This window comes from Saccopteryx bilineata, chromosome 2 (genome assembly GCF_036850765.1).
Source record: "Saccopteryx bilineata isolate mSacBil1 chromosome 2, mSacBil1_pri_phased_curated, whole genome shotgun sequence".
Lineage (NCBI taxonomy): Eukaryota > Metazoa > Chordata > Mammalia > Chiroptera > Emballonuridae > Saccopteryx > Saccopteryx bilineata.
This window is the reverse complement of record NC_089491.1, coordinates 3793608-3816173: the sequence shown is the minus strand read 5'-3', so window position 1 is coordinate 3816173 and position 22566 is coordinate 3793608. Positions and strand designations below refer to the sequence as shown.

Sequence of the window (22566 nt, the reverse complement as noted above, 5' to 3'; positions counted from 1 at the left end):
GCAGCGAATGGATGCAGGTGCCAGGAAGCATGGAGTCCAGGGAATCCAAGAGGAGGCAGGCTAGGGAGGGCTGGGGAAGATGGGGCGAGTCCGGTTTGGGCGGCATTTGTCTTTTCCCCCCTTTGACTGTCTGGAATCTTTTCCATCCCCCTTCTGGAGAAATTTTGCCTTGTGGGTGGTCTCAGGGGGACGGCAGGTCCCAGCACGACCCTTGCCTGTCGCAGTGAGCCCTGGGCTTGGTTAGATGCCTCCGCCATCACCCACCAGAGCCTTGGGCCGCCCATGTTTCTCCTGCTGGGTTGGGGAGGCTGCTCACCACTAAGGGATCTGGGAAGATTGAAATATATATATTTTTTTACAGGGACAGAAAGAGAGTCAGAGAGAGGGATGGATAGGGACAGACAGACAGTAACAGAGAGAAATAAGAAGCATCAATCATCAGTTTTTCGTTGTGACACCTTAGTTGTTCATTGATTGCTTTCTCATATGTGCCCTGACCGCGGGCCTTCAGCAGACCAAGTAACCACTTGCTCGAGCCAGAGACCTTGGGTCCAAGCTGGTGAGCTTTGCTCAAACCAGATGAGCCTGCGCTCAAGCTGGCGACCTCAGGGTCTCAAACCCGGGTCCTTGGCATCCCAGTCCGACGCTCTATCCACTGCACCACTGCCTGGTCAGGCATGATTGAAATATTATGTATCATGACTGAGGGGTGACTATATCCATATATCCGCAATCTCATTGAACTATGCACCTAAACTGGGTGTATTTTATTGCATGCAAATTGTACCTCAATGAAGTTGATTTAAAGTATACACACATACTATATGCAGACATACGTAGTGTGTCATGGTAACAACAGCACAAAAAACCAGAAGCGTCTAAATGTGTCGTCTTTCCATTGTCATGAGCATGGTAAAATACTAATTTATGTTTGACTTTAATAAATCAAGGATTCATATAATCTCTAGGGTAACCAGTAGAAGAAAAATAGAATAATAAAACATAATCAGTATAAAAGAGGAAGAGAAAAAGGAAGAAAAGGAAATAGAACAGATGGACAAATAGTGATATGAAAGATTTAAACTTAAATTTAAGGTGTGGCAAAAGTAGGTTTATGGTTGTGAGTACATGTAACAATTTATTCTTATATTATTGTATTATTTTCCATTTAAACAACAGTCAACCTACTTTTGCCCCACCCTATATATTAGTATTACATTAAATGTAAAACAAATACTGCAGTTCAAAGACAAAGGATATTAGACAGGAGGTAAAAAAAAATAAAACAATAACAAAAAAAAAAAACTATGTCCTGTTTACAAGAGACAGACTTAACATAAAGAATGAAGATTTAAAGTGAAAAGATGAAAAAAGATATATATTGTGAAAACATTGACCAAAACAAATCTCTTGTAGCAATATTAGTATCACACAGCCTGACCGGTGGTGGCACAATGGACAGGGCATCGACCCAAAACGCTGAGGTCGCCAGCTTGAGCAAGGGGTCACCGGCTTGAGCAAGGGGTCACTGGCTTGAGCAAGGGGTCACTGGCTTGAGCACAAGGTCACCTGCTTGAGCAAGGGGTCAATGGCTTGGCGTGAGCTCCCCGGCCAAGGCAAGTATAAGAAACAATCAATGGACAACTAAAATGAAGCAACTATAAACTGATACTTTTCTCTCTCTCTCCTCCCTCTTCTCTCCCCCCCTTCCTGTCTCTCTCTCAAAGTCAATAAAAAAATATTAATATCACACCATTTAGACTTTCCTAGCAATAAAGAGGAACATTTTGTGATGATTAAAGCGCCGTTTACCAGAAGTATGTAACATTTCAAAATTAATATACATAACGTAGACCTCAGTAACAAAGTCAACAAATCTAACAGGAAAAATAGGCAAATTGGCAGTTATAATGGGAAATTTTAGCACATTTCTCATAGAATGAGCAGACACAACACACATACTCACACACACACACACACGCGCACACACACACACACACGGGGAAGGACAGAGGACACTGCCCCTGACCCTCGCTTTCTGATGTACCTGGACACTTAACATGACTGACCCCCATGTTGGGCCATAAAGCAAGTCCTAATAAATTTTAAAGGAAGGGCCTGACCTGTTGTGGCACAGTGGATAGAGCGTCAACCTGAAATGCTGAGGTTGCTGGTTTAAAACCCTGGGCTTGCCTGACCTGTGGTGGCGCAGTGGGATAAAACGTCGACCTGGAACACTGAGGTCGCCGGTTCGAAACCTTGGGCTTGCATGGTCAAGGCACATATGGGAGTTGATGCTTCCTGCTCTTCCCCCCTTCTCTCTCTCTCTCTCTCTCACTCCTCTCTCTCTAAAAATCAATAAAGTATTTTAAAAATAAAAAAAATTAAAAAAACCCTGGGCTTGCCCAGTCAAGGCACATATGGGAGTTGATGCTTCCTGCTCCTCCCCCTTTCTCTCTCTCTTTCTCCCCCCCCCTCACTAAAATGAATAAAATCTTAAAGTAAAATAAAAAATAGGCCGTGGCCAGTTGGCTCAGTGATAGAGCATCGGCCTGGCGTGCAGAGGTCTCAGGTTCGATTCCCGGCCAGGGCACAGAGAAGCGCCTGCTTCTCCACCCCTCCCACTCTCCTTCCTCTCTGTCTCTCTCTTCCCCTCCCGCAGCCAAGGTTCCATTGGAGCAAAGTTGGCCCGGGCACTGAAGATGGCTCCATGGCCTCTGCCTCAGGCACTAGAATGGCTCCAGTTGCAGCAGAGCAACGCCCCAGATGGGCAGAGCATCGCCCCCTGGTGGGCATGCGGGGTGGATCCTGGTCAGGCGCATATGGGAGTCTGTCTGCCTGCCTCCCCGCTTCTCACTTCAGAAAAATACAAAAAATACCTCCCCAAAATTAAATAAAGAAATTAGTGGAAAAAAATTTAAAGGAAGGATTGAAACCCTACAGAATCTGTTATCTTACTATAGCGGAATTAAACTAGAAACCAGTAACAGAAAGGTAATTTTCAATTCCCCCAATTTCTGGATATTAAACCAACAGACTTCTAAATAACCCACAAACCAAAAAAAGGGGAAAAGAATCACAATGGTGGTTGGAAACATTTCAACTGAGGGAGGGTTGGGGAGGAAGAAGCGGAAAGAGGGTCAGAAGGCAGTCAGACCCGAAGAGAAGTTTCACTTTCATTTGGGATATAGGAAATCGTGTAAAACAGCTGATCCCACCAAAACAATGGAAAAAAATGGGCTGAACTAAAACTAAAATATTTTCATGGACTTGAGATGCAAGAAAAGATTTCTTGGGACCCTGGAAAAGGAACCATACTCATAAAAGGAACAAGGGGTTTCTGGGATGCAGGCAACGAACGTTCTACTGCTCGGTCTGGGCAGCGGTTGCCCAGGTGCGCTCCCCTGGGAGCGACTCATCCAGATGCACACTCACGCATGCACTCTGCTCCGGACGTTATCCTTGCATTGAAGAGTTTGCTTTCTAAAAAGAGAGAGATGTCACCAACACCATGGAGCAGGCGCAATAGAGACCTGGAGGGCAGGAGTCACAGAGGCTGTCCTGTGCTCCAGGCCGGTAGCAGGGAGAAGGTGCCAGGCATGGGCTTTTTCGCCTTGCCAAACTGAAACTGTTCCCAAAACATTGTGTTCCTCTCACCCGGAGCCCTGGCAACCACTGGTCTACTTTCCAGCTCCATGACTGACTTCTCCAGTAAGGGCAATCGTATGGTGTCTGCCCTCCTGTGACTGGCTTAGTTCACTCAGTATAATGTCCTCAAGGTTCATCCATGTTGTCGCAGGTGTCAGAATATCCTTCTTTTTTTGAGGCTGAACAATATTCCATCGGGCGGATGGACCACGTGTTGTTTATCCATTGCCCCATTCTCCCTAGGGTCAGACAGAGAGGGAGCAGGCTGCTAGCCCCCCACCCAGCAGAGGCCTCTCCAGACGCTCAGCTCCCTGCATCCCAGCTCATTTCTCCTCCTTCAGGGGCCACTTTGCCCTTTGGTCCAGGTATCATGAGCAGGGATGACTGCCACACACACAGTCGTGTTGCTTAACAGGATGCTCTGTCTCCATCTTGTGGCCAAAAGTGAACACTACGTCTTCTCCTCTGTCCTTAAGATGCAGTGAGCATCCAGTCCCGCCTGGAAATATTAAACACCCACTGTGTGCTTCACAGCCTGACCGGCGGCAGCCCAGGAAGAAATATTCAAACTCTGGAGCCCAAAGAAAACATTTTCCAAAGCCCTCCTTGCCCTCGGTTAATAGAAGATCAGTAACCTTCCCCACCCCCACAGAAGGGGCTGCCCAGCCAGTATTCAGACCCTGAACCAGACTGAGACGCAGGGGGTTGAGGGGTGGCGAGGGGTGTCAGGCCGCTCCCCCCCCCAGTCCCCATGGGATTTGCCCCTGCCAATCAGCCAGCAGCCCCCTTCTAAGGCTCTGGGCCCCTCTAAAGACAGGACAGCTATATTCTCAACCAGGGAGCACAAGCTGGGACTCAGTCGGACCCTTGGACACTGGGGCTGCCGAGAGCTCCCCTCACTCCACAGTCTCCAGGGGACTGGGGCAGGGAGTGGAGGGGCATTGGATGTGCCAGCCACCCCACTCACTCCTGTTCTGGGGTGCCCAGCTGCACAGGAAGGATCTGAGCCTGTGCAGACCTGGTAGAGAACTCACTGTGACTCTCTGGGGTCAGAAGTGGCGGGGAGGGAGAGGGGCACATTGGGGAAATGCACCCGCAGGCCGATTGCAGGAAAACAGCCGAAGGCTTGTTAGACTCTAGATGCGACTGGGCCACCCAGCCCTCACGTGTGACAGTTAACGCTTGGCTGGGATGATGGCACTGAGGCAGCCCCTGGAGAGAGTCCCCAGTCTGAGAAAGGGCCCAAGGAGTCTATGATGTCACCAAAGAGCTAAGGGACAAGGGGGAAGACTGCCACATAGTGGATGACTTCGTGTAACTTGAGAGAAGAAAAATCACCCATTCATGATAGAAAAGAGTATCATTCAAAAACAAGTCCCGAAAATGCTTTAGAAACTCCAGGACTCGCTGTCCTCTGGTATTTAGTGTCCCATGGCCGTAGTAACAAATTCCCACAAACCAGGTGGCTCTCCCAGTTCTGGAGGCCAGAAATCCAAAATCCAGGTGTCACAGGGCCACACCCCCACTGGTGGCTCTAGGGGAGGGTCCTTCCAGCCTCTCCAAGCTTGCAGTGGCTGCCAGCACCCCCAGACTAGTGCCCACATCATTCCCATTCTGCCTCTGCAGTCCCACGGCCTCCTCTCCCACATGTGTCCCGTCTCCTCTGCCTCTCTCTCCTGAGAAACCTCTCATTGGTTTTAGGGCCCGGCTGGATAATTCTGGAAGATCCCCTCTTCTCAAATTCCTACACTCAGTTAGATCTACAGAGGCCCTTTTCCCAAATAAGGGCAGATGTATAGGTTGCTGGGACGTGAACATATCCTAGGGGCCATCATTCAGAGTCTGCAGGACGTGAGGATTTTGTACATATTCACTATGCCTCTTTTCTCCAGGAGGGATCTATTGCTGGGGCCTGCTCCTGGGCCTGTCTCAGAGGGAGGGTCTCCGAGTCTGGGAAGCACAGCTCAGCCCCGAGGGTTGGCAGCGGAAGGCGCACCCTTCAGCGTCTTGCACGGGAGTGCCCAGTTTTTCGCTGGGTAGCAAACGCTGGTCACCAGTACCCCAGCATCCTTCACATCTGCATCTCTCCTGTGTGGGAGTGGTGTGTGCAAGCTGTCCCCCAATCCAGAGGTGGTGAGAGTTGCAGAGACCCCTGAGCGGGTCTGTCCAATGGGAGGGAAACTGCCACCCTGCGGGGAGACAAGGGTAGGGACGGAAGGCCCTGAAAAAGGCAACAACAAATCAGTCTGTCTCTCTCCCTTCCAATCTCTCTAAAATCAATTTTTAAAATTAAAAAATGTAGATAGATTGTTCATTTTTGTCAAGGATGTGTTAATAACCTAGATGCACAAAACAATGGACAGAACTGGCTTAACACAAAGATAAAAACCTTGTACTAAAGAAATGATGTGTCTCGGGGCATGACTACCCACATTTAGGAATTGATGATCAGATCACCCCATCAGGTTATTTCTCACCCACCGCTTCCTTTGACAGCCCCTGACCCTGCTTCAGCTCCCCCCCCGCACCCGCACACAGATGCTTAGGTAACGCTTCTCCCTGTTGGGTTCTAAGTACTGTGGTACCCAGCACGCAATCGGCGTTTAACAACTAAGGACTAACACGGGCATGGCAGCATTCAAAGCGCAATTCCCTCGCGCTCGCCATTTCCAGATCCCACACCAGCCACGAGCTACACGCGCAGCCACAAACCCTTCCTGGGGCTGCGGGAGGTGAAGGATTGGTGGCCCCAAACCCCAGGAAACCCGCTCAGCCCACTCCGCGCCTTGGAAATCAATTCCTTGCAAGAAGACCAGCCGGAAGTCTGCCTCGGCTTGCCCCGAGCCGTCACTGGTTGGAACCGAGGAAGGGGCGGGAACTATGCCTAGGGATGGCTCCTTACTGGCTCAAACTGTGGAAGGAGGGGTGGAATTTGACTTCCGCCTGACTGCTCATTGGCTAAAAATAAAAATAAAAAAATTCTCGGCTCGCCTACGGGTTCTCATTGGCCTAAGGTCGAGAGCTGGGCGGTGTCCTACGACCCTCCCCGGTCCCTCGCGGGCTAAGTGGAAGAGACAAGCCGTCGTCCCGATCTTCGGGCAAAGCCCTTCATTTTAAAGACACCATGTTGCGGATACAAGGGTAGTTTACCCCGAAACCGTGGAGAGACGCGAGCGGGGAGGGAGGCCGGAACGAATCCTCCGCGGAACTCCTGACGCCAGGCCTCCGGGAGACGTGGAGGCACCGACCGCGGCGGGCCGGGCCGGAGCCACCCGGATGGCAGCGGGGATGGCCGACGCGGGGCCGGGGGCCGCCCTCCCCGTGGAGCTGCGGCGCGAGCGGCGCCTGGTGTGCGTGGAGTACCCGGGCATGGTGCGCGACGTGTGCAAGATGATGCAGACGCTGGGCGGCGAGGAAGGCGTCTCTCGGGTGAGGCAGGGGGAGGCCCCGGGACCCACGGGGAGGGACCGAGTGGTGGGACGGAGGCCGGGGGGCGGGGCCCGCCCGGGGAAGTGTGGTTTCCTAGACAACGGAGCTTTTCAGGCGGGCTCCGGTGCGAACCGTGGCGGCGGTGGTGGTGGGTGGGGGAAGCTTTGCTTGGGACTTTGCCGGGAAGGGACCGGTTTTCCCTGGAAGCAGAGGGGACAGGACTGCATGGGAGATCCAGAGAGGGAAGGGGGTGTCCTTTCCAGCCCACCCGCGGATAAACCCCAGCCTCGGCGTCCCTTGCCGCGAACGCAGCTCACCTGCAGTCAGTCCTGCAGGGTGAGCTGGGCTGCCGCTTCCTCTTTTCCCAGGAGTAGAAAACTGAGGCGCACGGAGATTAAAAACCGCTGAGAGGGGGACAGAGTGTTCTGTTATTAGGGTGAGAGGTAGTAAGTTAACTTATTCTGGACCAGCCTGACCAGGTGGTGGCGCGATGGAGAGAGCATCGACCTGGGATGCTGGGGACCCAGGTTCAAAACCTCCATCGAGGTTGCTGGCTTGAGCAAGGGGTCACTGGCTCAGCGGGAGCCCTCAACCCCCCCCCCCACGGATGAAAAAGCAATCAAGAACAACTAAAATGCCTCAACTATGAGTTAATGCTTCTCATCTCTCTCCTCTCTCTCTCTCTCTCTCTCTCTCTCTCTCTCTCTCGCTTAGAAAAAAAAGAAAACTTATTCTGGATCAGTTTTAGGTGCTTTCCTTATGTTCTGTCCTCATTAGAACTCTGCCAGGCGGGAACTGTCATTATTTCACATTTGCAAGGAAGCCAGGGCAACTTGTTCACGGTCACCCAGGAAGTAGGGGAGCTGGGGTGAATGACCCAGCACCAGGCTCTGTGTAAGTCCTTTACACGCACCAGATCTTGAACTGTCTCTTTAGAGAATCCTTCACAGACAACCCTAAATCAGATGGCCTCCAGCAGTTAATTCCTGCCTCCTGGAACTGTTTATTTCAATCTGAAACTATATTTTAATGTGCTTATTGTCTGTCTGGGCCCCTGGGCTCTAAGACTGTAACCTCCACGAGAGCACGAGAGCAGAATGTTGTCCGTCTGGCTCACTGCTGTAGCCCTAGCGTCCGTAGCAGTGCCTGCTTCCAGACTGTGTCAAATGCTTGATTGAGTCTTCACCACAATCTAGTGAGCTAGGTACAACTATTACTCCCACTTTTCGGGTGAGGACACAGGTAAGAAAGGTTGGGTTAAACAAGGTCCTACCTGGTGCAGTGGGGATTTGAACTCATGCGTACCTCCTCTCTGAAGCCTCAACTCTGAACTTCTGCTTCCTTATCCTGTGTGAATATTGAAAGACCTAGAACCTGTCATTAAGCACAGGATGCTAGTAGAGGCCCCGTCGGTCATGCTTTGTTCTTTCACCCTGACTTATTTACTGTGGCATTGACAGGACCCTTAATCTCACTAGCCCCAACTTTTTGTTCCCAACTACAACGTGAGCCTTTCGGGAAGAGGCTTGGTTGTTCATTCATTCCATTCCTGTTTCTTGAGTGTCTCCTCTGTGCCAGACCCACAGCTGGGGTCATTCCCAGCCCGGCAGTCTCAGAGACCTGTTTCCCGAGAAGAGATTAATCAGGAGGAGGGCGCCCTTGAACCTTCGTTCCCCGGATGGCTCACGAGTACCCGCCAAGGGCCAGGCCCGGTGCTGGGCACTGGGGAGCCAGCACACTAGCGAGTCAATGGTTTGGCACAGTGAGCACTGCCAGTACTTTCATATGCACACAGCTGGACACCCCCCATGGGGCAAACACTCCTGTAGGTGACAGGTGTTGAATATGTACCATCAGCTAGGTGCCAAGCTAAGTGCTGTGCATCTATTTTCATTTAATCATCGTAACACTCCTATTAGTAGGTGTTCTTTTCTTTTACGTCCATTTAAAGGAGAAGGAACCAAGGCTTGCAAAAGACAAGTAACAGCTCCTCAGAGCCAACGTGCTCATTACTGATGGATTCAGACTCTTTCGTACCTAGAAGCATGCACATGAGACTGAATACCAAGATCCTCGGGGTGTGTCGTTCCTAGAGTAGGGAGCCCTGGAGAAGTGGCATCAGTTCCCTCCATGGTAAACCTGGTGGTGATACCTCCGTGAGCGCTCCCCGAAGAGTCACGTGATTCCCCGCACTGACCGTGCACTTGACAGTGGTGGCCTGACATAGCTAGCAGGTATTGTCTCCTGCCTCACTACCCCTGAGCAGGAAGAGGTGCCCGTCCTTTTCCCTGCCAGATAAAAACTAAGGTACTAGGCTTTGAAAAGCGAGTCCTGTGGGAACTACGAGCTCAGAGTGAAACATGAGCTTCCTGGCCCTTCCTCGGGCACCCGGGTCCCCACTAGGCTTTTGCTGAAAGAGGAACAGTTCCCTGCTGGGTGCTTAGCTAGCCACGGCTTCGCCCATCTCCCTTGGTCCCGCCACAGATCTACACAGACCCCAGCAAGAGGCTGGAGCTGTACTTCCGGCCCAAGGACCCCTACTGCCACCCGGTGTGCGCCAACCGCTTCAGTACCAGCAGCCTGTTGCTCCGCATCCGGAGGAAGACGAGGCGGCGGGTGCCAGGGCCCGAGGCCAGCCCCGAGGTCACGTTCGACGCGGAGATCCTTGGCATTGTCTCCACCACGTACAAGTTTCAAGGTAACTACAAAGTGCGTTCTTACCGCACTGGGTAATTTCAGGGTCGGTGTCCCAGCTGCCTACAGGAGCCTTGTGGGTCATCCACACGGTGATGTGAGCCAGGATGTGCGCAGGCGCGAGGGGCTAGGAGTGAGGGAGCCCCTTCCCTCCAGCCGGCCGCTCCCCACCGCCGTGGGCCCTCTGCTGCTCATTCCTGCATGCTTAAGAGAAGCTAGGGTTCCACAAGAGGCGTCCTGATGGTTAAAGTGATTGTGTGGGGCCAAGTACAGCTGTCAGCAGGCCTCCGGTTCCCAGCCCTGGAGTTTCGGAACCTCCTCTGATCTTCACTGCCACTGGCGCTGCCTCCCCTCGGAACCCCCCAGATCACCTCAGCCGCTTGGGACCTCGTGTTCCTTGAACTCTTAGCCAACTGGATGTCTCCCATGGGTCCCCACTCAAGTTTGCCACCCGCAGGGAGCCCCAGTGAGCAGGCGGTCAGGCGGGGAGGGGGAGCAGGAAGGCGCGTGGACTTGGGACTCTGGCCTTCCTGGGCTCTGCGAGTTCCTGCACGCAGGCCGCTTGGCTCCGCACCTCCGTCTCCTGTCAGGGCCGTGAGGCCCACAGTTCGTTAGGCCCTCGTGAAGATTCAGGGAGATGGGGCCATGGAGGGCCCGGCCGGCCACACGGGGCACTTAGAAACCTCTGGCTGCAGCTGCCATTCTCAGACCGAAGAGAGCAATGATTCAGAAGCTAGCGGGGGACAGAAAGAGACGGGAAGCTCAAACAGGACCTGGGACCCCCCCCAGGTTGGCATGTTGACTGTCGGTTGTTCCAGTGGGGTGTGGTGGTCACCAGAGAGGGCTGTCCTTGCTGGCACAGGCTTTCCAAGTGGGTTCACTTGTCATCTGTGCTGAGCCAGCACCACACCAGTCAGTGTGCGTCCCTGGACCGTGGCACCTGCCTCACCTGGGAGCTTGTTAGCAATGCGGCATCTCAGAACCCGCATTTAGCAAGATCCCAGGTGAGTCCCACACCCCTTACATTTTGAAAGCGCCGACCTAGACTTGATTCTCACGTATCACGCCCCCCCCCCCCCCGCCCGATACTATTTATCTGTGACTTGGAGAGCATGGGGCAGGTTCATGGAAGCACTTGGGGAGGCTGTGGGTTTGGCTTCAGCCACCCAGGCCTAGCAGCCCCTGCCACTCGGCCTGCTCAGCACCTCCCCGAGAAGACGCGGGCGTTGGTGTGTGGCAGCAGCCCCTTCCTGGGCAGGTATAATAGGGAGAGTTGTCTCTTGCTGCAGTGTCGGCCATCTGTCTGCCTCTCTCTCTAGGGATGTCCGACTTCCAGTACTTGGCCATACACACGGAGGCGGGCGTCAGACACATGTCAATGTATGACAGAGTGCTCATGCTCAAGCCCGAGAAGGAGGACTTCTTCCATCAGGAGCTGCCACTCTACATCCCCCCGCCCATCTTCTCCCGGCTGGACACCCCAGTGGACTACTTCTATCGACCAGAGACACAGCATCGGTGAGCCCCACCCCTGCGGCGTCAGGGCCAGAGCAAGGGCCCTGTGGTCAGAGGGCCCGGGTCTGCGACATGACTCTGCTCCTCGGGAGTCGGAGACCTCAGGCACGCCGTTAGCCTCCCTGACCTCAGCTAACCACCACCTCACAGACAGGATAGTGAGTACCTACCCAGCACCCAGCAAGGGCATTAGAATTCCATTTAAAATGCACGGGGAGTTTCAGCACAGGGCCAAGTACAGAGAAAACCCTTGCTGAGCGGTGACCGTTGTGCTCACGAGCTGAAGGACTCTTAAATGGACAGAGAACTCGGCTCTGGGACTTGGTTCCAGCCGAGAAGTGGGTGTTTTAGCTTAGTCCCTGGTCACTGCCACTGTCTGGATCTTGCTGTCCCTGGTAATGACATTACACAGGAAATTCCCCTCCTGGCCAGCCCGTGACCTGACAGCCGTCTTTATAAGTCATCCCTGCTATGCCATCTCTCTTTGACGCACACCTCCCGACGTCAGCTGCATTCTGCCCCAGCTCTCTGCCATCCCTTGGGGCCACGGCCCTCCTGGTGGCTGTGGTCTTGCTTTCTGCATGCTGGGTCACCATCTGTCTGCTCGCGAGAACCCCGCTCCTGAGCACAGGGACACACCTCTCCCGACGCAGGTGGCTCCTCTCGCCCTGGAGTTAGGAGAGCCAGGTGGACGTGTCATAGTCTGCATCCCAGCCCATCCCCCAGCCCCACCGCCATGTGCCCCCAAGACCACGTGTGTTTAGACGATCTTGACAGTAAGGAGAGGTCCCTCCCACAGTGGTTATGGGCAGGACGGGCCTGGGCATGTCAAATGTTCATTGAAGACCAGCCACAGAACGACAGGAAGGAATGGGGTTTCCTTTGTGTAAAAGCCAAGACAGAGTAGTATTAAAAAAAAAAAAAAAAAAGAAGAGAAAACCTTGAGTTTGAAAATGCCCAATTCGAGAATAATACCATGACCACGCCCACAGCCAGTGATTGGCATCTCGGTGAGGGCAGCTCTGTGCACGTTTGACAGACGTGACCGACCCAGGACGCACGGCAGCCCGAGCCCCCGATTTCCTGACCCCCGGGCCTCCCTTATTGCGCACTGTCCATATCTCTACATGCTTTACGTTTTCAAGTTACACACAAAGAGACAAAAGTTTTCTAAATGTCTCCATTTTAGGGTAAGCTCCTTGAAAGTAGCAATTTGGCCTCTTCTGTCCTCTGTTGTAACCCTGGTGTCCAGAACAGCCTGGCCCGTGGGGGGGGGGGGGGGGCGCTTCGCAAGTATTTGTGAACCCAGTGAAAGCAGCTTTGGGGTAGCAAGATTGGGAAAAGAGAGCTTGAAAAATGGGCCATAGGTGGTGGTATTTGTTAGAGTTATTCATAGTATGGTTTAAGCTTCCAAAAATGTAGAGGGTTTGGCCCCTGCTGACTTGGTAGCCGAAGGTCACCTCCCCTCCAGCTGGCCAGGGGCGGCCAGCTGCGCTCAGGCCCAGTGCCCAGGGCCTCCAGAGGCAGAGCGGCTGGTGACAAGGGGCCCGCACCTTCCTGGAGGCCTTTCTTGGGGCTGACCCCACACCACGGAGACAAGATGTTGCCCTTGGGACTTGAAGACTCATCCCCAAAAGTGTGCACCTAGAGGTGCAGAGAAACAGACACCCTCCTGCTCTAGGGTCCTCAAGAATGAGGTCGGCTTTTTTGGTGAACAATTTGGCAAAGTCTGTTATAATTTTTAGATGTTCTTCCTGTTCACCAAGCAGTCCCACCCATGGGACTTGATCCCACAGTGACTCTCGACTAAGAGCTCGAAGGGGGAGCAAGAAACTGAGGGCCAGGCATGGGAGCCCAGACTGGTGCCAGGCCCATGACCTGGCCCGAGTGAGCCCTGACCTCCCGCCCGCCCGCGCCCCATCCGTGAGGGAGATGGTACCGGTGCGCCCGCCCTGCATTTCAGGACAGCTCAGTGGCTGCACGTCTGAGATACAAGAGTGAGTCCCTGGCAAGTCAGGGATCAGCCCCTTAGCAGGGGCGTGGTTATTAAATTAGAGCCCGTCTGTCCCAGGGAACACCGTGCAGCCTTTAAGAGAGCTGCCTCGTGGCCTAAAGTGGTGCATGGCCAGGGTACCCAGCTCTATAGAAAAGGCTGGTGTACCCTGGCCAGTTGGCTCAGTGGTAGAGCGTCAGCCTGGCGTGCAGGAGTCCCAGGTTCAATTCCCAGCCAGGGCACACAGAAGAAGCGCCCATCTGCTTCTCCACCCCTCCCCCTCTCTTTCCTCTCTGTCTCTCTCTTCCCCTCCCGCAGCCAGGGCTCCATTGGAGTAAAGTTGTCCCGGGCACTGAGGATGGCTCCATGGCCTCCACCTCAGGCGCTAGAATGGCTCTGATTGCGGCAGAGCAACACCCCAGATGGGCAGAGCATCACCCCCTGGTGGGCGTGCCAGGTGGATCCCGGTTGGGCGCTTGCGGGAATCTGTCTGACTGCCTCCCCATTTCCAACTTCAGAAAAAAAAAAAAAAAGGCTGGTGTAGAGCAGAGTCTGTGGTATAAAAATAAACTCATATGATACTAGAAGCTTAGAGAAATCTGGAAAATTGGGCCACAAACCGTTATCTCTGGATGGGAACTTTCTCTTACCTCATTAAATGTTTTCTTCAACAAGTAGCGGCCACCTGTCTTGGCCCCACACACTTCCCAGAGCCTGGCGTCAGGGAGAACGGGACAGATAAGGTTTCTGGCTGGGCCAGGGTGGGGGAGCTGGGCAGGACACGTGTGAATGATGAGTGTCCAGTGCATGTGTGACAGGTGGGGTCTAAGATGTCGGAGGGCCCTCAGAGCGGCTGCCACCTGGGCAGACATGAGTGACGGCAGTGCCGGGCAGCTGGGGATCTGGGCAAACTTCCCAAACCAGGGGACTGGCCGGTCAAAGAACAAGAACAGGCACGGGGCCGGTGACCCCAGAGCACAGCCAGAGAGAGGCAGTGTCAAGGCCTCACAGATCACGTAAGGGGCCTGATTTCATCCTAAGGAAATACGTATTATTCTCTTTCTATAAGAAAAATAATTTTAAAAAGCTCCAAACACACCCAGAAGTAGAGAGACTTGTCTGCTGGACCCCCACCTACGTCAGCAGCTGCAGTGACGACCAGTAACCTTCTGCTGCTCCCTTCGTCGTCACCCCCCCCACCTCAGCGTCACTGCACGTCCTCAAGAAACAAGTCACAGTGTCTCTAACAGGGCAGGACTTGTTCTCAAAACATAACTGCAGTCCTGTTACCATAGCGTGCTAATTTAGCGCTGTTTCTTAATGTCCTGCAAGACCCAGTCCTTGTTCAGTTTCCCTGGCTGCCTCAGCTGACTGGGGGCACGGCCACCGCGATGACGGCTCGGTGTCCTGGGCTGGTGAGCCCGTGACATCACCCCCAGCCCTGCAGATTGCAGGAGCAAGTCCCTCTTGTTGGAAAGAACAGGACCGTGCAGCTAAAACCTCCCGCCCCACCCTGCTGAAACCCGTGCACGTGGTGCGCTGTCTCTGTGGGTGTCAGCGTCAGCACAGCCCAGCCTGAGGCAGAGGGTGGCAGGGTCCAGTGTAACCCGGACATGAGTCTGAGCTGTTTTGATTCTTTTTCCCTCACAAGCATTTTACTTACAGTCCAAAACAAACAAAAATGCATAGAAGAAGAGAGTAGAGCCCCCCACTGCACATTGGCCCTGGCTCCGGTTACAGTATCTGAGTCAGTTCCCTGTCCTGTGGGTCCACAGGCAGCTGTTCCCAAGCCCCTGGGAGGGGACAGGAGAGGAGGGCCAGCTGCCCTGGAACACTCAGCCCCTTTCTTTGCCATGTGCTTATCGATTTTCCAGCACACAGGAGGAACCTGCCTTTTCTCCCAGGGCTGCGATCGATGGTTCTGCTGCTGGCCTTCCCAGGAGCAGGGCCATGAGGACTGGCGGGAGGCTGGCCTGCCAGGTCCCCCTCCTTGGGGAAGCTGGAGTCGGGTGGAGGGAAGCTTGCTGAAGCGGATGCTGGCTCACGGGGAGCTCTTCGTCCGTCCTCCTTGCTTGGTTTGACGTCCCCAGCACCCCACCTGAAGGAGGTTACATTCTGGGGTCTTGGGACGCACTAGCCAGGGTGTGTTCCGTGCCATCATGAGAGACCCAGCGTGACTGGAGCGAGAACCCTGGCTTGTTACCTCTGCTGTGGGAGGACGCCACTTGTTCCTGCCCCCGGGCGGGGCCCAGGTGTCTCTGGGATGGACTCACGCTTCCTCCCAGGGCGTGAGTTCCAGCCCTGACTCGGGGCCGGTTCAGCCCTGTGTCCTCGGTCACTTCACAGGAAAAGGGGTCCTCCCTCGTGGGTTGTTCCGAGGGTTGAATAAGGGAACTGACTGGAGCCCGTGGGCACAGCTGCTGACAGCCGATCGCTCGTGTCCCGGGTGGCTGTGTGTTAACGGACTTCACCAGTCCTGCCTGATGGGCAGTTAGGTTATTTCTGGTTGTCACTGGCCGGTCGGTGCTTGCACGGGTCGAGTTAGTCCTGAGTCCAGCAGCCTCGTGACAGGAGCCCTCCCCCACACCCAGCCTCTGGGACCTTTAGGCCTCGCCCATCTTTAGGGCTAGACTCCTGCCTTCAGGAGCCGCACTGAGACCCTTTGGGACCCAGACTTCAGGGAAAAGCACAGAGACCTGGGCCTCAGGTGTCACAGGCCTGGGGGGCGGGCGGGCGGGCGCCCTGCCTGGCCTGGCTGGGCCTGTGCCCGGGGTCATCCTTGGTGCCCGGCCCTCACCAGCCCTCTGCCCCCAGGGAAGGCTACAACAACCCGCCCATCTCGGGCGAGAACCTGATCGGCCTGAGCAGAGCCCGGCGCCTGCACAACGCCATCTTCGTCAACTTCGAGGACGACGAGGTGCCCATGCAGGCCCTCGAGGCTGCGGTCCAGACCTGGAGGAAGGTCTGCACCAACCCCCTGGACCAGAAGGTGGAGGAGGAGCTGCGGAAGGTGAGCGCCGCCGCCCGGCCGCCCGTGGGCCCTGTGGGCTCGTCCTCGTCTGTTTGCAGTTGGCTGTGCGGACTTGTTCTAAACTGGTTCGTTAGCACGTGGGAAGTTTCTCCTCCAGGTGCCATGTCTGAAAGCCACACCAGAGTAAGCCCGGGTTCCCCAGGTTGGAGACGCTGAGAACTCTCCGCAGGGCCCCTTAGGGATGTAGTTTCAGGGCCGCCCCAGACCCGGGAGCTTTCCTCTGTTCATTCATTGGTCTGCAACATGACAGACGGGCACAGCCTCCTCGTGCCAGGCCCAGGCTTCCTCCAGGTGGAGCCCGAGGATGGCCGTGCCCTGGGGCAGAGGCGGCCATCTGGCTGGCCGGTCTGGAGGGACACAGGTGGGGGCTCTGCTCCTGGTAGCCCCGCAGGCCGGGACAGCAGGTTCTCAGTAAGGCCATCACTGCTGACTGGGGCACGCTCCTTGCTGAAGTTACCTTCCTGGGATGGGGGTGTTTCTAGCCGTCGTGGGCGCCTGGGCACTGTCTGAGGCTTCTCGTCATCCTCGGGACGCAGCCAGTCCTCGCTGTCCGGCCCTGCCTTCCGTCCTCCGGCCACACTGGCCTCTGCAGGCCTCCCCGGGCCAGGCCAGGCTGTCCCTTTGGCTTAGGCCCCAGCCTCTCATTCCCCTGCTGCCCTGTGAGCTGCAGAGGGACAGAGGCTGTGCCCCCGTGGTCATTTCAGCCACACTTCCTCCTGAGGGAAGGGATGAGGGATGCACGTATTGGCTCCCGGAGGCTGGTCCCCCCACGGACTCCCTTCCGGAAGGGTCGCTGGGGCCAGGCCACGCTGGGGGGAGGTGAGGGCTGGTGGCGGAAGCTGCTGTGCTCACCTTGGCCTCTGCTTGATGCCCCCCCCCAGCTGTTTGAGATCCGTCCCATCTGGTCACGCAACGCCGTCAAGGCCAAAATCAACGTCCACCCTGACAAGCTCAAGGTCTTGCTGCCCTTCATGGCCTATTACATGGTGAGTGTCCCAGCCAGCCACCTTGGTTCCCCCAGGGTCGTGCTGGGCCCCGATGTGACCTCTCAGGAACAGGCGGTCCTACCCTGGCACCCCCTAAAAGGGCCTCCACAGATCCTCAGGAATATGGTTAGCCATTTGGGGTGACTAGGATTAAAGAGTGATTTCATAACTTTTCCATGAAGGGATTATACATCTTAAATGACCTCATGCTGAGAATTTAGGAGCGGCTCTGGGTTAAGTGCTTTGTGCCCAGCTTGGCCTTTTCTCTTCTCTGGGCGTTGCTGGGGCGGGGGGGCAGCAGGACTCCCTTTGCATCTCTAAGGAGGAGCCTAGGCTCAGAGAGGTGCTAGAGCCACCTGAGGTTCCAGCCTGTCTAACCCTGGGCCCCTAACCACTGTGCCACCGGCCCCAGCTCATTCTGCCTGGGTGAGTGGGCTGTGTGGAGAACCCCCTGGGACTCAGTGCCAGCAGGCATGACGGTGGGGCTGTGAGTCCCGAGGTTCCCATGGTGCTGAGGGGAAGCGATCCTTTCTGACAAGATTCCCCTCAGAGCTTCGCAGGGCCAGCATAAGACGTGATGTGACAGTGACAGTGACAGTGACATGGGAAGCATGGGTGGCAGGGCACAAGAAAGGCTCATCTCTCCTGTGCTTGGACCCCAGACTTGGGAGAGTTGCTGTCTGACTTTTAGCATAAGGACCTCGGGAGTACCGTCTGGGACAGTACATCCATCCCTCAGGACAGTGATAACACTTGCCCTGTGCCAGGCACCGTGGTACAGGCTCTGGGGGCCTCGTCGCATTCACCCCTCACAAAAGCTGCAGGAGGGGGCTCGTGTCACACCAGGTGACCTCTCCAGGGTGACAGTGCACGAGGCAGAGCTGGGCCCACTTGTCCGCGGGAGCTGGGGTCCGGCCTCAGCCCCGCTTCCCACACCCACCTTTTCTGTCCCCAGATAACAGGGCCCTGGAGAAGCCTGTGGATTCGATTTGGGTACGACCCCCGCAAACACCCAGAGGCCAAGATATACCAGGTCCTTGATTTCCGAATCCGCTGTGGAATGAAATATGGTAAACATTTCTAAAAGCTCTTCGCCTCTTCCTGTCCTGTTCCTAGCATTCTCTTTGGTAAGGAGCATGTGTCCATACGGTGAGGACAGAAAGCCTTCCCCCTGGTCAGGGCCAAACCGACGTAGACATGAGGGGCCAAGCTCGAGTCCTGGCTCCGCGGTTGACCCTCGGGCCACTGGGCCGCAGTCACTGGTCCATTCGGTTGCTCCGCAGTCTCTGTGGCTCCTGTGGCACAGGTCAGTCCGTGCCCAGCCCCCGGGCCCGCAGCCAGCCTCTGCGCACAGAGCCCCAGCACATGGCCCTGCCAGGGCGGTGCTGGGACGCGGTATGTCCCCCACCCCAGGCCCCGTCTCAGGAGCTGGCCCCAGTGAACACTGGGTGCCTGTAGCGCCAGGCCAGTGCCATGTGCCAGAGGGCCCTGCCCACCGCACCTGACACTTCTCCCTCGTCTGCAGGCTATGCCCCCAGCGACATGCCTGTGAAGGCCAAGCGCAGTACCTACAACTACAGCCTCCCCAATACCGTCAAAAAGACTCGTGAGTGCCTCGGGCTCGCGAGTCAGGGCCGCCTGGTCCTCCCCCGTGCTGAGGACAGCGGTGTCCCAACTGCGGGAGGGGGCGGCGCCTCCCCAGGGCGACATCTAGGGCCCCGCAGGCCAGGGCTTCCTGGGAGGGGGTCGGGTGGGGGGTGAGCCCCTGTATTCCAAAACACTTATGTTGTCCCTGGCAGCCTACCAGCTTGTCACCATACACGACCTGAAGCACGGCCTGGGCCCGTCGGGGACAGCTGGCCTCCAGAAGTCGGCCTCCGACAAGTACAAGCTCAAGGTGCGTCCCCCAGAGCCAGGGCGAGCGGTTGCCGGCCTGGTTGAGGGGAGAGCAGGGTGGGGAGGGCACCTCCCTCGTGCAGGCCTGGCGCAGCCCCCTCAGGATCCGGGTGCTGGTGCGGCTCACACTGTCATTAATGTAGTCACCCGGCAGTGGGGGCGGTTCCCAAAGGCCTTTCCCACGCGGCTGCTGCGAGCTGCTCCACGGTCCTGGTCTGGAGCAGGAGGCGGCCCCACCCGGAGCCTCCGGCCCCACGTGGGGCGGCGGAGAGTGAGTGCCGCCGAAGGGGGGGACACGTGCTGTGCGGGATGTGGCCAGTTTCCAGGCCTCTGTGCCCCTTTTCCCGAGGGGCAGCTGGGCCATCGCCCAAGCCGCTGGGCCCCTTGTCGAGGCCTCTCACTCTAGGTCGCTGCTCCCCGCTGTAGAGCCGAGTGGCTGGGTAGGGAGCAGGGGCATGGAGACTCCGTTCCCCTGCGTCAGGTCAGGCGGCGTGCAGGCTGCACGAGATGACCGGGGACAGACATCCGGGCGGGCTGGCAAGGCTGGACTGCGCACAGCACGGGAAGCAGAGCCCGGCCCCAGGCACTCTGGGGCACCAGGCTGTGGGACAGCCACCATCGCACCCTGCTTGCTGGGCAGGCTGCTCCGAGTTCCAGGGTCCACCTTGCCCAGAACCTCCCATGGACCCGGAGCTGGTCTTCTGCACAGTGCTCCTGGCCCTGGGCCTGTGCCCCACCTGGGTCCATGGAGGAGACCAGCCTGCCGGGCTCAGGGACCAGCCAGCTCCTTGGAGGTGCTGCGGCCCCGAGGGTGGGGTCTCCGCGTCCGCCCACCCCCAGGGGAAAGCTCCCCCTGACGCACCCGTGTCTCCTCTCCATTCCCAGGACTCGGTCTACATCTTCCGGGAGGGCACCTTGCCGCCGTACCGACAGATGTTCTACCAGCTGTGCGACCTGAACGTGGAGGAGTATGTGCAGGGCCCCTTCCTCGTGCGGCCCTCGGGCGCGGCATCTGGTCCGCCGTGGGCCACACCTGAGTGGCCGGCTGTTCGTGTCCCGGGCCCAGCGCTGGGCTGGCCGCAGACATGCCTGTTCTGGGGTCTTTGCCTCCTGTCTGTCGCCCATGTGGGGCTTCATGACACGGTTCCTGACCCTTCGGAACCTTTCATCTGGTGGTTCCTAGTGGTGTCTGTAAAGTGCGGGGGTAGGTGGGCATGGTAAACACAGCGAAGGTCTGCTGAGAGCTGTGACCCTCGTCAGGAAGATGGGGGTGCACCCCGCCCTGTGTGCAGTGTGGTGCTCTGGGGCCGTGCCTGTCCCCCCGACGTCGCTCTGGGTGCCATGTTCCTAAGCACAGCCCCTCTGCCACACCGCCTGGAACACGGTGTCCACCCCCACAGGTTACAGAAGATCATTCACCGCAACGACGGGGCCGAGGAGACGTGCACCGAGCGGGACGGGTGGTGCCTGCCCAAGACCAGCGACGCCCTGCGCAACGCCATGTCCCTCATGACCCGGCAGGCCATCCGCGCCAGGAGGCCCGGTGAGCGCCGCGGGCTGGGGGCGGGGAGGCCTGGGAGCTGGGACTCAGCCCGGCGGGCTGGGGTTGGGGGGCCTGGGAGCTGGGACTCAGCCCAGGCAGGCTGGGGGCGGGGGGCCTGGGAGCTGGGACTCAGCCCGGGGCCGGACCCCAGCCCCTGGCTGCCCGCTGCCGCTGCAGACCCCGACACCCTCCTCCATCTTCCGGCTGCATGTGTGTGCCTGTCCTCCCAATGGGCGCTGCGTTCTGCCACCCTGCGTGCCTGCCCGGGGCGGGTGGCACAGAGCCCTGGCAGCGGGGCCTGTGAGGAGGGCATGAGCACTCGCTGGGCTGTGGGTCTGATGAGGCCAGCGGGGGGGCAGAAGGGGCAGAGTAAGCAAGAGGGCCCCTCCTGGGGTTTCTCCCTGGTTCAAGGAGGGGGCATCCCAGAGCCCACCTTCCCCCCACAGGGCTGACCAGAGCAGAGGTTCTTAGCCTCGTTTGGGACACAGCCCCCTCAACAATCTAATAGTCAAGGCCATAGACCCTTTCCCTAGAAGAACGCACTCACAAAATGTGCACACTCTGGCCAGATAGCTCGGTTGGTTAGAGCATCGTCCCGAAGCAAAGGGGTTGCCAGTTTGATCTTCAGGGTGCATTCAGGAATGGATCGATATTCTTGTCTCCCTTCCTGTCACTGAAATGAAAAAAAAAATTTAAAAACGTGTGCACACTTCCAGGGATTCCCTGGACCATGAAGCCCTAAGCACCTGCAGGGACGTGGTTTGCTCAGTGGCCTGCCGCCATGTTCCCCGGAAGCGCCCGAGTCCCCGGTCCCCGGGCTCCTGCGCTGCAGCCCCTGCTGGGCCCGGGAGCCTGCTCGGGGGTCTGGGCACTGCTGGTGCCAACTTGGGACACAGGGCTTGTCTCCCTCTCCAGCCCTCTTCTCCAGCCCGGCCAAGGCCAACGAGGATGGAGAGAAAGAGCCACTGACCTGCGAGTCCGGGGAGGATGAGGGGGAGGACGGAGAGGAGGACGAAGAGGAGGAGGAGGAGGAGGAGGACTTCAAGCCGTCCGATGGGAGCGAAAACGAGATGGAGACTGAGATTCTGGACTACGTGTGACGCCTCCCTGACCAGGCAGGACGAGCCAGGGCTCCTAGTGCCGCCCATGGTCATCGGAGCAGCCCGGGAGGCCTCTTGGAGGAGGGCTGGGACCCCAGCACTGGGGCAGCTGACCTGGTCCTGCCTGTGACCCGCCGCTCGGGGCTGCTGTCTGGCCTGGTGCTAGGGGACATTCCCAGAGGTTGTGCCCACGCTCCCGCAGCCACGAGCCAGTGCAGCATCCAGTGGGCTGAGCTGGCGCCCACTCCACCGTCCGGCTGAGATTGGCCAGACCCGGGGGTGGAGAGGATCCGGGTGGGGTGGGGTGGGGGGTCAGTCTCGGCCTGGGCTTACCTGGTGGCAGGGACAGCACAAGGAGCCTGGTCCATGGTCACAGGTGGCAGGAGACTGTCCTTGGTTTGGACCCGCCCTTTTGGTGTGGCCCGGTCAAGGCCAGGCCTAGCTGGACTTGTCCTCATTAAAGACATTTTCCCAGGGAGACGTCTCAGAGAACTCTTGCCTGGGGCTGGGCTCCTTTCCGTGACCTCATGGAGGCGACCCTGGGAAAGGTGGGTGGGGCGAAAGCCACCAGAAATGACCCCAGACCCCTGTCCCAGAGAAGGCCACACCTCGCATTCATCCCTTCCTGCTCCACAGGTGCGTCTGGATGGGCTCAGGGGAAGCAGACCCTGGTGTCCCCAGCTGCTCGCAGTGAAACCAGCCCTGGGGGTCCCTCCTGGGACGGACCAGGG

At 57.0% G+C, this 22566-nt stretch overlaps 1 protein-coding gene and 3 long non-coding RNA genes across 6 annotated transcripts in view; 1 reads left to right on the top strand and 3 right to left on the bottom strand.

Annotated features, from left to right (window-relative positions):
- Positions 1-2208: 2208 nt before the first annotated feature.
- Positions 2209-22566, bottom strand: part of LOC136323895 (uncharacterized) — a 29242-nt gene continuing 8884 nt past the window's right edge. The window contains exons 4-6 of one of the 2 annotated variants that reach the window (XR_010729019.1): positions 22169-22374; positions 21283-21408; positions 2209-5869 (exon numbers count right to left, since the gene is read on the bottom strand). This is a non-coding gene — a long non-coding RNA (uncharacterized lncRNA). Of the gene's footprint in view, positions 5870-16295; positions 17027-21282; positions 21409-22168; positions 22375-22566 lie in introns of those variants that run through there. The other variant, XR_010729020.1, reaches the window with a different exon arrangement.
- GTF3C5 (general transcription factor IIIC subunit 5) lies at positions 6194-22313 on the top strand. 2 transcript variants are annotated; one of them, XM_066255859.1, is made up of 11 exons: positions 6195-7077; positions 9562-9775; positions 11091-11289; positions 16094-16289; positions 17192-17296; positions 18252-18366; positions 18822-18902; positions 19096-19193; positions 20078-20160; positions 20593-20735; positions 21651-22313. In XM_066255859.1, the coding sequence occupies exons 1-11, from the start codon at positions 6925-6927 to the stop codon at positions 21833-21835; spliced, it is 1572 nt and encodes a 523-aa protein (XP_066111956.1). In that variant the 5' UTR covers positions 6195-6924; the 3' UTR covers positions 21836-22313. The 2 variants fall into 2 exon arrangements, with proteins under 2 accessions (XP_066111957.1, XP_066111956.1); XM_066255860.1 differs by lacking the exon at positions 18822-18902 and having other exon boundaries at positions 6194-7077.
- Positions 7088-10778, bottom strand: LOC136323897 (uncharacterized). Its single transcript, XR_010729022.1, has 3 exons — positions 9799-10778; positions 7395-7481; positions 7088-7277 (listed from the first exon to the last, which is right to left on the bottom strand). It is a non-coding gene; the product is annotated as an uncharacterized lncRNA (long non-coding RNA).
- LOC136323896 (uncharacterized) lies at positions 12005-16077 on the bottom strand. The gene is made up of 3 exons (XR_010729021.1): positions 15172-16077; positions 13930-13993; positions 12005-12930 (listed from the first exon to the last, which is right to left on the bottom strand). It is a non-coding gene; the product is annotated as an uncharacterized lncRNA (long non-coding RNA).

What these genes read in the sequence shown, in the direction of transcription:
- GTF3C5 (XM_066255859.1), top strand. Translation starts at nt 6,925, where the DNA reads ATGGCAGCGGGGATGGCCGACGCGGGGCCGGGGGCCGCCCTCCCCGTG. An exon ending in CACCACGTACAAGTTTCAAG is followed by an intron (nt 9,776 to 11,090) that starts GTAACTACAAAG and finishes CTCTCTCTCTAG; the next exon opens with GGATGTCCGACTTCCAGTAC. An exon ending in CCTTCATGGCCTATTACATG is followed by an intron (nt 17,297 to 18,251) that starts GTGAGTGTCCCA and finishes TTCTGTCCCCAG; the next exon opens with ATAACAGGGCCCTGGAGAAG.